General features: G+C 44.1%; 2 protein-coding genes across 4 annotated transcripts in view; both read right to left on the bottom strand.

Annotated features, from left to right (window-relative positions):
* ZNF418 (zinc finger protein 418) overlaps window positions 1-18,019 on the bottom strand; it is a 165,195-nt gene that overhangs the window by 57,651 nt on the left and 89,525 nt on the right. The gene's annotated exons all lie outside the window — the stretch shown is intronic.
* The window catches only part of ZNF606 (zinc finger protein 606), a 34,625-nt gene continuing 17,310 nt past the window's right edge, over window positions 705-18,019 (bottom strand). For all 3 annotated transcript variants that reach the window (XM_055239793.2, XM_063615268.1, XM_063615269.1), the window contains 3 exons: window positions 12,565-12,691; window positions 12,177-12,272; window positions 705-3,917 (listed from right to left, as the gene is read on the bottom strand). In XM_055239793.2, coding sequence (XP_055095768.2) covers window positions 1,945-3,917; window positions 12,177-12,272; window positions 12,565-12,691 — 2,196 coding nt within the window. In that variant the 3' untranslated portion in view covers window positions 705-1,944. The remainder of the gene's footprint in view (window positions 3,918-12,176; window positions 12,273-12,564; window positions 12,692-18,019) is intronic.

Raw genomic sequence — 18,019 nt, 5'->3', positions numbered from 1 at the left:
TGAAAGGACTGCAATCAAATGCTACACACCTAAGTGAGCCCAAGCTAGAAGAGTCAGAAGGTGAAAACAGCAGCCTCCCCATGACATCACTAGGCCATCATTTCTCAACCACTGGGAAGCCATGGGCCCTTTAAAAATTAGATGAGCTTTATGAGCCCGAGTTCCACTCAATACCCTTGAAGCCTATCCAGGAAGGATCCTTGGCCCCTAGTTTTAGAAATACTGATGAACTGGAGAGAAGTCACCCAAGTCTTCTGATCCATCTTTCCCCTTTTCCCCTGTGAACACTGAGACTTCATTACTCTAGGTGGACTGGCTAGCTCTCTTCCCTTCTGAATCCTGCTCCTTCAAGGAAGCCTTTCATCTGCAGAAGATTTCAAAAAAATAAAACACTGAATTCAAGGTAAACCTTGGGAAATGGTGCTCTGAAGTGCAGTGGTGTCTGGTTATGGAATGGAACAAACACCCTTGCCCTCTGCTCTGTAAGTGGCATTCTAAACCCACCAAGGGACTTGCCCAGTCCTCCAGCAAGTCCTCCAGGTCCTGCTGCCCTGTTATCCTTGGGGTTGCAGGCAGCAAAGTTCTAGGGAACTGAGGTCCCAGAAAATGCAGTGATTCTGAATGTCCAACACAGACTTCATATTCCAAAGGGATATTAGTTCTCATGTTACTATAAATCCTTCAAGACAGAGAAACCAGGTAACTTTATTTCTCATTGTTTAGGATTTTCTTTTTATTATCAAATCTCTGCTATAGCAACACTGAAGAAAATGGGAAAAAAAATCACTGGAGAGGCAGCATAAAATGGTGGCTGAAAACAAGAACTCTGAAGCCAAACAATCTCAGCTCTACTCCCTTACTAGTTGTGCCCCTTAGGTAGGATCCTTCAACATCTCTGCTTCAGCTTAGCCATTTGTAAAACTGGGATAACAGTACCTATCTCAGAGTTAAGGGGACTAAACAAGTTAACACTTGGAAAGCATTTAAAATAAAGCCCAGCACATAAGTGTTACATGTATTTGTAAAACTTTTTAAAAATCTCAAATTAACTGGGTTAATTTTTCCATGGATCTTTCAGGTCCTTATCCATATACATTTTTTTAGATCTGTTACAGTAAGTATGTATATACAATTCTGTATCCTTTTTATTCTTTCATGTTATGTATACTGATGCAGTGTCTATAATTATAATTTATAGTGATTGCCTAAAACAAATTACAAACTAATTGCCCAACAATGCAGTGATGAGTAACAATGGATGCTGACACACTGCTGGGCTAAGGATCACTTTCTGTCCAGCAACATCAGTCTCACACTCCTAGGCAATAACTTTTCTACCATTAGTCATCTCATTCATTAATTTTCTCTAAGGAGGTTAATCAACAGTAAATACCCCATTCAATACTATTATTTTTCTTACATTCAGATTTAGCATTTCATATTCTCCTCCTGGGCACCCAGACCCTCCCCTTGTAACAACAAAATCTGTATTTCTACAATTATGCACAAAATGTTATTGTAGAGTTTTCCATCCAGTACTCCAGCTTGATGCAAAACAGTGTATTTCCAGTCAAAAACTTTTCTCTGCATAAGGTTTTTCCCTTAGCAGTTCACACCAATCTACAAGTAGGCGAGAGCTCTTGCTAAAAGATGCCTCATCCCCACAGTCATGGTCCTCACGTATGAATTACTGGTAGACCATAGGGGAGTTTAGAATTTTCTTCATTGTTAATTATCTGATTTTGAGTAAGGGCTACATAACTGCTGAAAGCTTTTCCCTATTCTTTTCCTTCACGGGGTTTCTTCTAAGATGATATTTTCTAGTAAATAATGCAGGAGAAGTCTTACTGAACTCTTAATGAAAAATGTCCCCTCTTGATTATGTTTATAGGGTTTTCCTCAATGTGTTGTCAAATGTACAAGAAACGAAAAACTCACATAAATTCAATTCAGTTTCTCTTCACTGTGATTTCTCTGGTGTTGAAGTAGGGCTGAGTGACCACTAAAGGCTTTTCCACATTCACTGCATATAAAGCGTTTCTCTCCACTATGCATTCTCTGATGAATAATAAGGGAAGAATTCTTACAAAATGCTTTCTCACAATGATTACATTTGTAGGGCTTTTCTCCAGTATGGTTTCTTAGGTGTACAATAAGGGATGAACTCTCATTAAATGCTTTCCCACATTCATTACACCTGTATGGTTTCTCTCCAGTATGAGTTCTCCGGTGTGCAATGAGGTGAGAACTACAGTTAAAGGATCTTTCACACTGATTACATTTATAGGGTTTCTCACCAGTGTGAATTCTCCGATGAGCAACAAGGTGACAGCTCTGACTGAAGGATTTTCCACATTTATTGCATTCATAGGGTTTTTCTCCAGTATGAGTCCTTTGATGTCTAACAAGGTGAGCCATCTGGCTACAGGATTTTCCACATTTATTACATTCATAGGGCTTAATTCCAGAATGAATTATCTCATGTTTAGTGAGGGCTGAGCGTTCTCTGAATGCTTTGCCACATTCCTGACAGTTATACGGTTTCTCTCCCGTGTGAGTTCTCTGATGGGCAATAAGATGGGAGCTCCAGCTGAAGGATTTTCCACATTCAGTACATTTATATGGTTTTGCTCCAGAATGAGTTCTTTCATGTTTACTAAGGGCTGAGTAGTCCCTAAAAGCTTTTTCACATTCATCACATTTAAAGGGCTTCTCTCCAGTATGCATTCTCATATGGGCAATAAGATGGGAGCTCCAGCTGAATGATTTCCCACATTCAGTACATTCAAAAGGTTTCTCTCCTGTATGAGTCCTCTGATGTCCAATAAGATGAGAGTTCCAGTTGAAAGATTTCCCACACTCATTACAAACGTAAGGTTTTTCTCCTGTATGAATTCTCTTATGTACAATAAGATGAGAATTCCAGCTGAAGGCTTTTCCACATTTATTACATTCATAGGGTTTTATTCCAGTGTGAGTCCGTTCATGTTTCGTAAGGGCTGAACGATTCCTAAAAACTTTTCCACATTTATCACATTCATAGGGTTTTTCTCCAGTATGAGTTTTCTTATGTTGAATAAGGTAAGAGCTCCAGATGAAAGACGTCCCACATTCATTGTAGTCATAGGGTTTCTCTGCAGTGTAAGTGCTTGTATGTTGAGTAAGGAATGAGTCATACCCAAAGACTTTCTCCCATTCATTGTATTTATACGCTTTATCTACAGTACCAATTTTTTGATGTTCCATAAAGGATGAGAAATAAAAGATATTCTCATATTCTTTGTAATTATACTGGTTTTCTCCAACATGAAGCCTTGAGTGTTCATTAAATGATGGGCTCTGGTTAAAGATTTGATGGCATTCCTTATATTCATAGAGTTTTTCTCCTGTGTGAATTCCTTTATGATCACCAAAATGTATTATATGATTGAAAGATTTAACAGCATCAGTACATCTGAAAAGATTATCTCCAGTTTGTATTCTTGCAGGTTGAATGGACTGATAAACAGTTTTGTCATAATCATTATTATTTTCACAGGTAACCTTATCTGCATACATTATGGCTGAGTCACATCTCCAACTTTCAGCACGTGTATCAGGCTTATAGAAATGTTCTATCTGAGAAACTCTCTGAGATGGAACAAAGTTTAAGTTCTGGCTAAACTCTGCCCCAAGTTCACAGAATTCAGAGCTTCTCTGGGATAGTACTTGCTTTTGCATGAAGACCATTTGCCTCATAGCTGTACTCTGGTTCATGTGGTACATTTCTAATTGGTCTTTACATCCCAAAACTTCTAACCTGGAGAACCAAGGATCATCCCAAATATATCTTTCCAACTTCATGCCATGGGATTGTTCTTCCTCAAAAATGCTCTGGGCTTGGATCAGTGCTTTGCTTTCAAGATTTCTCACCCATTCTGAAACAGACAGAAAAAAAGCTATGAGAGCATAGAGAAAGAGAAAGACATTAGAATGAAGTGGGAATGGTGAGATTTACTGTCTATATTATCAAAAAGACTAGTATAAATTTGTTTTCAAGTCCAGACTTAGAACTCAGAGAAAGATCATAATAGGGAAAAGAATAGTGAAAAGTAAACAACAGTTAACCAGAATACAAAATGTGTACTAAAAACTAATGAAACCATTTAAAAGTACTTTCCATGAAAAGGAAGACGAGGATAAGAATGTGCAAGAAAGAGGCCGGATGCGGTGGCTCACGCCTGTAATCCTAGCACTTTGGGAGGCCGAGGCGGGCAGATCACGAGGTCAGGAGATCGAGACCATCCTGGCTAACACAGTAAAACCCTGTCTCTACTAAAAATACAAAAAATTAGCCAGGCGTGGTGGCGAGTGCCTGTAGTCCCAGCTGCTCAGGAGGCTGAGGCAGGAGAATGGCGTGAACCTGGGAGGCGGAGCTTGCAGTGAGCCAAGATCACGCCACTGCACTTCAGCCTGCGCAACAAAGCGATACTCCGTCTCAAATAAAAAAAAAAAAAAAAAAAAAGAATGTGCAAGAAAGAGTTAACTCTGCAGGCCTGACGTGCTCAAACCTTGCAAAGGTAGCCTGTTTCCTAACTGGCCCTTAGCCAACTCCTAGGAATTAAGACCTTGGAATGTTCTAACTAGTAAGAGTGTTTTGCATGTTCAAGGTATTGAAGCACATTTACCAACTTATTTAGATATGTGTGCAAACAGTGTCATTCATAGTGATCACCTGCTTTCCCTCAGGGTGGTCTGGAGTTTCAGTGATTGCAGTGAGTCACGCAGGCACTGTGTGCCTGGATGAGCAACCTCTCAATAAACACACTGGACTCCTAGACTCACGCAAGTTTCCTAGTAGACATTTCACACGTGTTGTCACAACTCCTTGCTGGAGGAATTATGTGTGCCCCATGTACGCTACTGGAAGCTTGCACCTGGTCTAACCTCATGCACCTTTTTCCTTTGCTGATGTTGCTTTGTATCCTTTCACTGTAATAAACCATAATCCTGAGTATAATGACTTTTGAGTCCTATAAGTCCTCATAGTGAATCAGTGAACCTGGGGGTGGTCTTGAAGACCCCTGACAAAAGGACTCAGTGAATGTTATTAAGGTTAAAAAAGAAAAAAAAAGAATAAAGCCTTTCATCTTAACAAAAGGTAGGTAGATGAGCACACAAGGCCTTTAGCAAGTAATGTTTACATTATGCGTGCTCTAACTCACTTCTGTATTATAACGTCCTTCTACTCCCATATCTCGACAAATGCAGAAAAAAGGAGGAGAGGGGTGTTTAGAGAGTATCACCACGCGAGGTCAAGCCAGGATGTTATCTATGACAAAATGCTTTGTTTCCTATGTCATAGAATCCAGTCAATCACACAAGATCCACCAACCCAAAGGGCAAACATCACCAGAGTTTATGGATACCCCTAAAGTTACACTTCTATCCACCACAGAATATTTTTAGAGCAATGATAGATGGACTAGGAAGGCAGCATAGTGTGAAAAAACAGACACAGGAGTTACAGTCTGCTAATCTATATTTGAACAATGGCCCTGCTGCTATCCTTAGAGAACTTTTCTGATGACTAATGAGACTCAGAATCCAGCCAAACTCCTGGCAAGTTTAATACACAGAAGCTGCCTATTATCACTGCTGAAGCATCAGTCCTCTAACAACAAAAGGAGGCTATATTAGTTTCTTTCTGCTATTGTAACAAATTACCAAACATTTAGTGACTTAAGGTAATACAAATTTATGATCTTACCGTTCTGGAAGTCAGAAGTCCAGAATGGCTTTCACTGGGCTAAAATGGAGTTATTGGCCGGGTTGTGCTCCCTCCAGAAGCTCTAAGGAATCCACCATATCTTTGCCCTCTCCATGTTCTAGAAGCTGCCCCAATTCCGTGGCTCACAGCTCCTTCCTCCACCTGCAAAGCTCATCACTCCAACCTCTGCTTCTGTCATCACATCCTCCCCGGGTCTCTGACCCTCCCACCACAATCTTATAAAAGGACCCTTGTGAGTACATTTAGAATCCACTCAGACAATCCAGAATAATCTCCCCACAGCAAGATCCTTAATTTACTCTCATCTGAAGGTCCCTTTTGCCATACAAGGTGCCCCATTCACAAATTCTGGAGATTAGGATGCAGATATCTTTGTGGGGGAAGTCATTATCCAGATTGCCACAGGGTCTAAAGCCCCAGGCAGGTCCCAACAAGAACTAGACCCTGCCCTCTCTCTCTGCTTCTTTTTTTCTCTTTACTGTATGTAATTTCCCCCCTTTTACCACCCAAGTCCATTATTTTTTGTTTAATTTTTTTGAGACAGGGTCTCACTCAGGCAGGAGTGCAGTGGTACCGTCATAGCTCACTGTAATCTCAAATTACTGGGCTCAGGCAATCCTCCCACCTCAGCCTTCCAAGTAATAGGACTACAGGCATGAATCCTGTACACACAACCATGCCTGGCTAAATGTTTTTAAATTTTTTATAGTGACAGGGTCCCGCCATGTTGCCCAGGATGGTCTCAAATTCCTGGGCTCAAATAATCCTCCCACCTTGGCCTCCCAAAGCACTGGGATTACAAATGTGAGCCCCCATCCCTGGCCCCCACGACCTAATTATAACAGAGGTTCTACTCTGCACAACAACTGGCATTTATTATCAATTTCAAGCTCAGCTCTTAAAAGTTACTGAATTATCTTCATATAGATTTTTAAATCCTTCCAGTAAAAGCTTTTACAAATGGAAGCTGACCAATTCCCTGACCAAATGAAAGACCAACTGAAAAACCAAATGAACAGTTCTTGTCCAACTTTATACTCACTCAGTACTTGTAGTCTACTGAGTTTCCGGCACCAGAGACAAGGCAAGAAAGTACGGTCTCCCTGGAAGTCAGAATCTATGTGAAGACAGATCCTACCAAATGGTGATGAATATACATGAAATATCACTCTGAGGCTGGGCGCGGTAGCTCATGCCTGTAATCCCAGCACTTTGGGAAGCTGAGGTGGGTGGATTACCCGAGGTCAGGAGTTCAGGACCAGCCCGGCCAGCATGGTAAAACCCTGTCTCTACTAAAAAAATACAAAAAAATTAGCCGGGCGTGGTGGCAGGTGCTTGTAATCCCAGCTACTCAGGAGGCTGAGACAGGAGAATTGCTTGAACCCGGGAGGTGGAGGTTGCAGTGAGCCAAGATCACACCACTGCACTCCAGCCTGGGCAACAAGGGCGAAACTCCGTCTCAAAAAATAAATAAATAAAAGAAAAAGAAATATCACTCTGTGATGGTGGGGTTATAAAACAGATGCTAAGTGGGTGGGAGATCAAAAAAGGAGATCAGCACTAACTGAAGTGATCAAGGATGGTTCACACAAGAGAAACAACATGAGCTCAGCCTTGAAGCACGACCTGGGTACAGACTGACTAGTCACTCAGCATGAGCAAAGGCATGCATGGCGTGACCAGTGTGTGAGGAGGAAGATAAGGATACCTGCTGAATAAACTCCAGGAGCTATTCAGGAAATGAGAGAAACAATAGAAAAAATAGAAGGTTTTGAAATCCAGTTGTTTTGTTACAAGGCAATTAGAATCACTGTAAGTTTACTGACAGGGATCTCGTAATGAAAGATTTCAGGGATATAAATCTAGAAATAATACGTGAGGTGGCTAATAACAAGTGAGAATTTCCTCATCGACTTGGGCTGGAATTTTATGAGAAAGGGGCCGGACTGTGAGAGTGATGATGGAAGCTGAATGACATAACTAACATTTCAGAGGAAGAAAATCTTGGGAGTTAGAAGAGAGATTACTTCTTGGAGAGGAAAGAGCTCGAAGTCAAGACAACTTCTCAATCTCCAGCTTAGGGGACATGCAGAAATACACCTCAGGAAGATGGGAGAAAGCAGAGACAAGATTACTGGTTCTGTCGGCTGTAATCAAGGAGACAGCTGAGATGCTTTGTAAAACGGGAGAAGTGTCAGGACAGAGGTGCTGGAATTGCAGGGCTCTGGATGGTAACTAAGAATGGGCAGCACTGAAGGTAGAAGAATTAAAGCTCCTGGAATTCATGAGCTCTTAGGTGAAAGTTTCCAATCTGAATAGAAAACAACTGGTGAGATTCTCCACAAAAGTCCCCTCCATTAGACTGGGTGGAAGGTAATCCAACTTCAGGACTCAAGAAGAGGCTGTGGCACATTGCCAAAAATAATAAGATAATGTGTATACTATCCTACTGTTGAAAACGTGAAAAATAACTACGAATTCCTACATGCTTGTAGTTGCATAAAGAAACTCTGTTATGCATGTAACAGAAATTACTAAAAGTGATTACCTGGGGCAGAATGTCAGTGAAAATGGCCAAGTAAAGACATCTAAAATTTCACCACTCTGTAAAACCAACTAAAAAACTGGCAAAACCGTCAGAAGGCAATTTTTCAAAATTATGTAAATTAACCAAAGCCTAGGGCGGGCGCAGTGGCCCACTCCTATAATCCAACACTTTGGGATTTGAGGCGGGCGGATCACGAGGTCAGGAAATCGAGACCATCCTGGCTAACACGGTGAAACCCCGACTCAACTAAAAATACAAGAAAATTAGCCGGGTGTGGTGTCGGGTGCCAGTAGTCCCAGCTACTTGGGAGGCTGAGGCAGGAGAATGGCGTGAACCTGGGAGGAGGAGCTTGTAGTGAACTGAGATCACACCACTGCACTCCAGCCTGGGTGACAGAGTGAGTCCATCTCAAAACAAAAACAAAAACAATAACAAAAAAAAACACAAAAAAACAAAATTAACAAAAGCCTTGGCCGGGCGCGGTGGCTCACGCTTGTAATCCCAGCACTTTGGGAGGCCGAGGCGGGTGGATCACGAGGTCAGGAGATCGAGACCACGGTGAAACCCCGTCTCTACTAAAAATACAAAAAATTAGCCGGGCGTGGTGGCGGGCGCCTGTAGTCCCAGCTACTCGGAGAGGCTGAGGCAGGAGAATGGCGTGAACCCGGGAGGTGGAGCTTGCAGTGAGCCGAGATTGCACCACTGCACTCCAGCCTGGGCGACAGAGCGAGACTCCGTCTCAAAAAAAAAAAAAAAAAAAAAAAAAAAAAGCCTTGCAGCAACCAGGAAACATTTATTCTAGAAAAGTAAATTTTAATAAGAACAGTGAGCTATATGGCATTTTAACTTACCCTGGTCCCATCTCTGGCTCAGTAACAGCCTTGGAAAATGACAGCCCCCACTTCTGGTACTTCAGTGAGCAGAACAAAGCTGGAGCTTTTTCAAAGCCTCATTCCCAAAGAACAGTCATTACTAGACCTACCTGGTGGCTCCCTGGAAGACTCCACTGGAAAAGCTGGTCTTTATTTTGCCTGACAGAGAACTCTCATAGTGTTAAAAAGCCTCTAGGGAGGAGGTACTTTCCTAACATTTACAGGTAATGTTTTAAAGTCACCATTGCCTGAGGTGATGGCAAACAGGTGGGACCCAAAACACACGAGTCAAAAAGATAGAATGAAAGAGCTGAGGAATGAGATGTCTATAGGGACTTTGAGAAGCTCCAACCTAGAAGACTATATGCACACCCATAATAATTAAACTAGGGTCGCAGCGGTGGCTCACACCTATAATCCCAACACTTTGGGAGGCCGAGGTGGGCGGATCACGAGGTCAAGAGATCGAGACCATCCTGGCTAACACGGTGAAACGCTCCCTCTACTAAAAATACAAAAAAAAAAAAAAAAAAAAAAAATTAGCTGGGCATGGTGGCACGCGCCTGTAGTGCCAGCTACTCGGGAGGCTGAGGCAGGAGAATCGCTTGAACCTGGGAGGCAGAGGTTGCAGTGAGCCAAGATTGCACCACTGCACTCCAGCCTGGGCGACAGAGCAAGACTCCGTCTCAATCAATCAATAAATAAAATAAAATAAAAGCCAAAGAGAGAATCCTGAAAGCAGAAAGAGAGAAGAAACTCATCACATACAAGGGATCTTCAATAAGATTAACAGCTTGTTTCTCAGAAACGATTCAGGCCAGAAAGAAAGACAAAAAAACATGACAATCAAGAATTCTACACCCAGTAAAATTATCCTTCAAAAATGAAGGAGAAATCAAGAGATTTCCAGATAAACAAAACACCGCAGTTCGCTGTTAGCAAGCCTGTCCTATAGGAAATGCTGGCTGGGGATAGTGACTCACGCCTGTAATCCCAGCACTTTGAGAGGCTGAGGCGGGGGCATCACTTGAGATCAGGAGTTCAAGTCCAGCCTAGGCAACATAGTGAGGTGTGGTTGTGTGCACCTATAGTCCCAGCTACTCAGGAGGCTGACATGGGAGGATCACTCGAGCCTACAAGGTTGAGACTACAGTGAGCCATGATCATGCCACTGCACTCTAGCCTGGGCAACCGAGTGTCTTTTCTATCTCAAAAATCAAAATGGAAATGCTAAAGTGAGTCCCTCAGGCTGAAATGAAAGAACATTCAACAGTAACTCAAATTAAAAACAGCAATAAAGATAGCTACATAAGTATAAAAAGACAATATAAGCACAATTCTTGTTTCTAGCTCCTTTTTTTCAGTCTGTTAAAAGACAACTGCATAAAGCAATAATTATAAATCTATATTCATGAACACACAATGTATAAAGATGTAATTTGTGACAAAACAGCATAAAAGAAAAGAGGGCAGAGCTATACACAAACAAAGTTTTGGTATACTGTTAATATTAAACTAGTATTAATCCAAACTACATTGTCTTAAATTAAGATGTTAATTGTAGGGCTAGGTGTGGTGGCTCACACCTATAATCTCAGCACTTTGGGAGGCCAAGGCAGGAGGATTATTTGTGCACAGGAGTTCAAGACTAGCCTGGGCAATATGGTGAGACATCTACAAAAAAAAAAATTTTTTTTTTTTTTTTTTAATTAACTGAGCATGACAGTGCATGGCTGTAGTCCCAGCTACCTGGGAGGCTGAGGTGGGAGGACTGCCTAAGCTTGCGATGCAGAGGTTGCATCGCAAGTCAAGATTGTGCTATTGCACTCCGGCCTGGGCAGAACAGCAAGACCTTGTCTCAAAAGATGTTAATTGTAATCCCCAGGGCAACTACCAAGAAAATAACTCTAGATTTTATAGTAAAAGAAAAGTTGTTACCTGTGTGTATGCCTCTGTGTATCTGTGTTTTGGGGGAATAACAGTAATGTGAGTAAGAGCAGGAAGTATAAATGAGTTATTTTTGGTGTTGTTTTTGAGACAGGGTCTTGCTCTGTCACTCAGGCTGGAGTGCAGTGGTGAAATCACAGCTCACTACACTCTCAACATCCCAGGCTGAAGCAATCCTCCCCTCAGCCCCCTGAGTAGCCAGGACCACAGACATGCACCATAAAGCCCAGATAATTTTTTTAATAAAGGAAATTTTTTTTTTTTAGCTTACACATTTTAAGTAGCTTTCAGATATTTGAACATTACATATATTTTAAAAATCTATTTTGTTTGGTATCCAAGAAGATCTAAGTAAGAAAGAACAAAAGCCCAAGCCAGGAACGGTGGCTCATGCCTGTAATCCCAGCACTTTGGGAGCCCGAGGTGGGCGGATCACTTGAGGTCAGGAGTTCGAGACCAACCCGGCCAACATGGTGAAACCCCATCTCTACTAAAAACACAAAAACTAGCCGGGCGTGGTGACGGGTGCCTGTAATCCCAGCTACTCAGGAGGCTGAGGTGGGAGAATTGCTTGAACCCGGGAGACAGAGGTTGCAGTGAGCCGAGATCGCACCACTGCACTCCAGCCTGGGTGACAGAGTGAGACTCTGTCTCAAAACAAACCACAAAGCCCAAAAAACCTATTTTTTTGGAAATAAGTATCTATAGCTATAGGTTACAAGTTTGGCAATAGAGGAAATAAGGAAAACATTTTAAGTAGCTACGTGGATAAGAGGTGACCTTAGAGGAAGGGACCGCAGAAAACAGAAGCCATCAAGAGAGCCGACAGCGAGGGAGGGAAACTGCAGCACATGAAAATGGCTACCTTACTAGGATGGTGGTGCTTCTTTGCTCTAAATCAAAAGCAGCAAGAGAAGAAAGCTCCATAGAAGGAATTCTAAATGTATCTGAGGAAGGTAATTCTTCATGGCCTTATCCCATTTCTCAACAAAGAGGGCTTGGGGGGAAGTTCCTTGTTCAGCCTGGGGTCTGCCCTCACCTGGACCAGTGCGTTGAGGACATGCCTGTTCCACTGACCACGGCTCTTCTCCTTGCTCCAACAGGGAGATGACCTCAGGCTTGGCAATCTGATTTCCTATGCGTGGAGGAAAAGCATGGAACTCATGTCATGAGGCTTCAGGACAGCCAAAGAAAGCTTCTCTTGCCTATTCCTCCCTGTGACTTCTCAACCTGGGCAGAATATGCAAGGTCCTTCCCACTCCATGCTCTGTAAGCATTAGGAGTTTCATTCCTGAACCTCAGGGGCCAAGATCATCTCAGCTCTTCTGAGCCACCACCCTCGCCCCTGCAATGAGCTTCTAAACATGGAGCAGCTGAAGGCATTACCACGGGAACAGCTTCATTTACTTGGGCAGCACCTGCCTTACCCACAGAGAGCAGGTGACCATAGGTCTCCAGCATCACATCACGGTACAGGGTCCTCTGAACAAGGTCCAGCTGCCCCCACTCTTCTTGGGTGAAGTCCACAGCCACGTCCTTGAAGGTCACTGGTTCCTAAAAGAACACAAATGTTCCTTCTCAGCCTGTGACCACCCCCTCCAATATTTCCAGGGATGGAGTGAGGCTGACAGCCCTGGGGAGAGAAGACAGGATGTACAGCAACTGTCCTGGTTATTCAAGAGTCTGACTAATGTGAGTCAGGTCTCATTGAGAACCACTCAAGACCCCGTATTTGGTATATACTCTTAGGGAATTAGGTACCTGGGTCCACAATAACCACAGCAAAGCTGAGCAGGTCTCTTCGAAGACTCGTGCCAAATTCCAGCGCACTGGCTATGTCCCCCACCTTGGCAATGCCCCTCTTCTGGAAAGGCAGTCATGTGATAAGGCCTGGACCAGTGCAGCAACAGGCTATGAGCACTGGCTGCAAGCCAGAGACCTTGAGGATGGAGCCTTTGCTCCAACACCCAGATCAAGGACCCGAAAGGGTGATCTGTACATTCACAAGTTGTCTTTCTGGCCATGGTGGGGAGGTTTCCATTCTCAGTTCATCTCTGTCCCAAGGACTGAAGCTAAGGGTGAGCAGGATGCCCCAGAGCAGCCCAGGCCAAGGAGAATCGGTTACAGCTGCCATCAAAAGCACTTTAGTTACAAGCAATCTAAACTGATTTTTTTTTTTTTTTTTAATGAAAGCAAGAAAACTAACTGGAAAGTGAGAAGGAAAAAGCAAAGGTAATCTAAATCTGATTTTTCCAATGAATACATCCCTCAAGTCCTTTTATTATTATTTTTAAATTATTTTATCGAGACAGAGTCTCACTCTGTCGCCCAGGCTGGAATGCCATGGTGTGATCTCAACTCACTACAACCTCTGCCTCCCAGGTTCAAGTGATGCTCCTGCCTCAGCCTCCTGAGTAGCTGGGACAATAGGCATAAACCACCTTGCCTGGCTAATTTTTGTATTTTTAGTAGAGACAGGGTTTTGCCATGTTGGCCAGGCTGGTCTCGAACTCCTGATCTCAACTGATCCGCCCACCTTGGCCTCCCAAAGTGCTGGGAGTACAGGCATGAGCCACAACACCCAGCCTCGAGTCCTTTTAACAAACCAACTCACCGGGCACAGTGGCTCACACACCTGTAATCCCAGCACTGTGAGAGTCCTAGGTGGGTGGATCACAAGCTCAGGAGATGAGACCATCCTGGCCAACATGGTGAAACCCCGTCTGTACTAAAAATACAAAAATTAGCTGGGCGTGGTGGCACACGCCTGTAATCCCAGCTACTTGGGAGGCTGAGGCAGGAGAATCGCTTGAACCAGGGAGGCGGAGCTTGCAGTGAGCCGAGATCGCGCCACTGCACTCCAGCCTGGACGACAGAGCGAGACACCGTTTCAAAAAAAAAAAAAAAAAAAGAGCCGGGCGCAGTGGCTCAGGCCGGTAATCCCAGCACTTTGGGAGGCCAAGGCGGGTGGATCACAAGGTCAGAAGATCGAGACCATCCTGGCCAACACACAGTGAAACCTCATCTCTACTAAAAATACAAAAAAAATTAGCCAGGCGTAGTGGCAGGCACTTGTTGTCCCAGCTACTCGGGAGGCTGTGGCAGGAGAATGGCGTGAACCCAGGAGGCGGAGCTGGCAGTGAGCCGAGATCACACCACTGCAATCCAGCCTGGGCGACAGTGCGAGACTCCGTCTCAAAAAGAAAAAAGAAATCAATTCAGGCCAAGTGTGGTGGTGCACACCTGTAGTCCCAGCTACTTGAAAAGCTGAAAAAGTGGGAGGACAGCTTGGGCCCAGGAGGTGGGGGCTGCAGGGAGCTGAGATCGTAGCACTGCACTCCAACCTGGGCAGTAGAGCAAAACCCAATCTCAAGAAAAAAAAAAAAATCAACCCCAAGACACCCGCTGAACAGACACGCGTGCAGTATACCGCTCCCACTCCAAGGGTCCTCTGGACCTGTGCCCCTCCTCTTCACAGCTACATCATATCACTTCTACCCAAATATAGCGTTTCCTGTGGCCCTCTTAGTCACAGCTTATCAACTGAGTTTGCTGTCTCTGATCTGGGCCAGCCCTCCCTGCTGAATTTTCAGTGTGTCCATTTTTACTCTGTCTCAATTGCTTCCCCTCTACCTTCACATGATGGGCTTAAAACAAAGAACTGCTTGTGCTCCAATAAATATCATACCCTGAAAAGCCAACTCCTGCTCAAGACCCCCCAGGCTCAGCCTTACTGTGCCCCATGACAAGGACTGTCCATCCTCTTTTCCACGGCTAAACCTCATCTCTGTGTCCCACATCCTCGGAGGCACAGAATCATCCCTCCTGCAGCCTCACACTCCATGTAGAGACATCTCCTGCACCCTTGTCCCACTTCTGTCTCATGTCCTCAGAGGCACAGAATCATCCCTCCTGCAGCCTCACACCCCCTGTAGAGACATTCTCCTGCACCCTCATCCCACTGCTTCTGGCAGTCAACCTCCTCCTGCAAGGTACAGTGCACCCTCACCTTCTCTCCTTCCTTGTCTTCCAGCCTTACCCCAGTGCAGTTCCTTCTCTGCCTTTATTATCGTTTTCCTGTTCCTTGGTATTGGAATTTTTTTCTTTATATTTATCATTTTTGCTGATCTATATTGAAGGATTTTGGAGCAACAATTACATGATTCTTATTTTTACCAAGCTCTCACCAAGATCTCCCCAATGTCTTGTGATTGCCAAGTCCAAAGTTTGATTTCTGCCTTTACCTTCTTGGCCTATGCAGCATTTGGAAGTGCTGGCCACAACCTCCCTCTATGAAATCCTCTCCAACCCCCATAGTCAATGACAACTTCCTGGTTTTCCTCTTACAGACTGCCCAGACCTCCGTATGCTTGACGACTACTGTTTCTACATTTTATGGTAATGTTAGGTTTTTTTATTTAAATGTAACATGGAGTTGGGAGTGGTGGCTCATGCCTGTAATCCCAACACTTTGGAAGGCCAAGGTGGGTGGATCATTTGAGGTCAGGAGTTCGATACCAGCCCGGCCAAGATGATGAAAACCAGTCTCTACTAAAAGTACAAAAATTAGCTGGGCATGGTGGTGCACGCCTGTAATCCCAGCTACTCGGGAGGCTGAGGAACGAGAATCTCTTGAACCCGGGAGGCAAAGGTTGCAGTGAGCCAAGATCGCACTACTGTACTCCAGCCTGGGCGACAGAGTGAAACTCTGTCCCGAAAAATAAATAAATAAATAAATAAATGTAATATGGACAGAGAAGTGCACAAAATCTATGCTTGATGCACTTTCACAGACCAATGGCACCTGGGGAAACAGCTAGGCAGCTGTGCTAATGGCCCAGGGTGCCTCTGACCTTGTACTTGTCTTACACATACTAACCTCCCTGGGGTGGCACCTTCCTAGATGGCTTCAGTGTTCACCTACACTTAACAAGGTGCAAACCCACATCCTAATGGCTGACCAGCTGGTAGACTAAGCCACAAATTCACTTCCCACCCCTCCCAAGACCCCAATGGAATCATTTTATGTTTAAAAATAGAGGAATTACATCTAATAAACACGAGAGGAATGAAACCATTAGAGCGGTTCTGCAGTCCCTAATAAAACAGTGGACAGTGGCAATGACCATCAGTGACTGCTCAGCCGCAGGTAAAAGGCAGACAGGGAGCTTTATAATGGAGGGGTCAGTCTGACAATACCTGCACCCACTAACCCATCATACCTGAAGACAGGACAACCAGACACCATGTGCCCACTGATGCAATGCAGTATGAAGAACCCAGCACCACTTAGGAAGTATTATAAAAAATACCAAATGAATCTACTCAGACCTCTAGTCCAAAAACTAGCTAACAGGAGACGAGGGGATGGAGGAACTTATTAAATGACATCATGAAGGCAAAAATCAGGCAAACCAACAAGACCAGTGACCTAGTTTCTTCAGCATATGAAGCATGTGCAGTGTGTGGGCCTTGTTTGGATCCTGATTTGAACAAACCAACAACTGTAAAAAGATATTTTAGAGACACGTAGAGAAAACAATATGAACTGGGTATCAGGTGACATTGAGGAATTATTGACAATTTGCTGAGTATGATAAAGGTAGTGTGGTTTCTTTCTTAAGGGTACGTATCTCTTAGATAGATACACAGAAACACTCAGGTGAAATGATACAATTCTGAGATTTGCTTTCAAATCCTCCAGTTTAAAAAAGGTTGTGCTGGGGCCGGGCGCGGTGGCTCACGCTTGTAATCCCAGCACTTTGGGAGGCCGAGGCGGGCGGATCACGAGGTCAGGAGATCGAGACCACGGTGAAACCCCGTCTCTACTAAAAAATACAAAAAATTAGCCGGGCGTGGTGGCGGGCGCCTGTAGTCCCAGCTACTCGGAGGCTGAGGCAGGAGAATGGCGTGAACCCGGGAGGCGGAGCTTGCAGTGAGCCGAGATTGCGCCACTGCACTCCAGCCCGGGTGACAGAGCGAGACTCTGTCTCAAAAAAAAAAAAAAAAAAAAAAAAGGTTGTGCTGGAACAGATGAAAAGAAATGCAGAAAGTGGAAAGCTGACAGCTGCTGAAGCTGGTCAACATGGGTGCTTGCAGCAGGCTGAATAACACCCCCCAAAAGATGCCCATGTCCTAATCCTAGAACCTGTGACTGTTATCTGAATGATAAAAGGAACTTTACAGACATAATTAAGAATCTTTAGAGGGATTATCCTGGACTATCCAGGTGGCCCAATGTAATCACCAAAGTCCTTATCAGTGACAGAGGGAGGCAGGAGTCAGAATCACAGGAGATATGACGCAAGCAGGGGTCAGAGTGATGTACTTTGCAGATGGAGGACAGGGCATGAGCTAGGAAGCAGTCTCCCCTTGAGCCTCCAGAAGAAACACAGCCCTGCAGACCCATTTTAGACTTCTGAGCTGCAGAACGGTAGAATAAATTCATGTTGTTCTAAGCCATAAAAGTCTGTGGTAGTCTATTACAATAGCAACATAAAACTAAGACATAAAACTAAACTAATACAGGGTTCATCTCCTACTTTGGGGTTCAAAAATCTCCTAAATAAAAAGTTGGTTTTTTTTTTTTAAAGAAAGTTAAAGAAATAACCCAGCCAGTGAAAAAAAATGGGGGCGTCAGCACCTTGAATTCCACTCATTCCTCCAAGAGGCAGAAGAGATAGATGAAGGTGAGGCTGACCAACCAGACTAGAGGCGATTCCAGCCCCACACTAGGAGGCACCACGGTGAAGGAGGTGCTTCCTGCAAGAGGACTCTAGGAGAGGCAGGAGTGAGTCAGGCTGAAAACAGAGCAGGTGAAAGTCTGCACTGGAATAGCTTTGCAAGTGCCCCACCTCGTGGGTGGTAACGCCAGCAGCCATG

Source organism: Symphalangus syndactylus, chromosome 13 (assembly GCF_028878055.3).
Source record: "Symphalangus syndactylus isolate Jambi chromosome 13, NHGRI_mSymSyn1-v2.1_pri, whole genome shotgun sequence".
NCBI lineage: Eukaryota > Metazoa > Chordata > Mammalia > Primates > Hylobatidae > Symphalangus > Symphalangus syndactylus.
The sequence above is the reverse complement of the archived record's forward strand: the minus strand, read 5'-3'. Positions and strand labels throughout refer to the sequence as shown.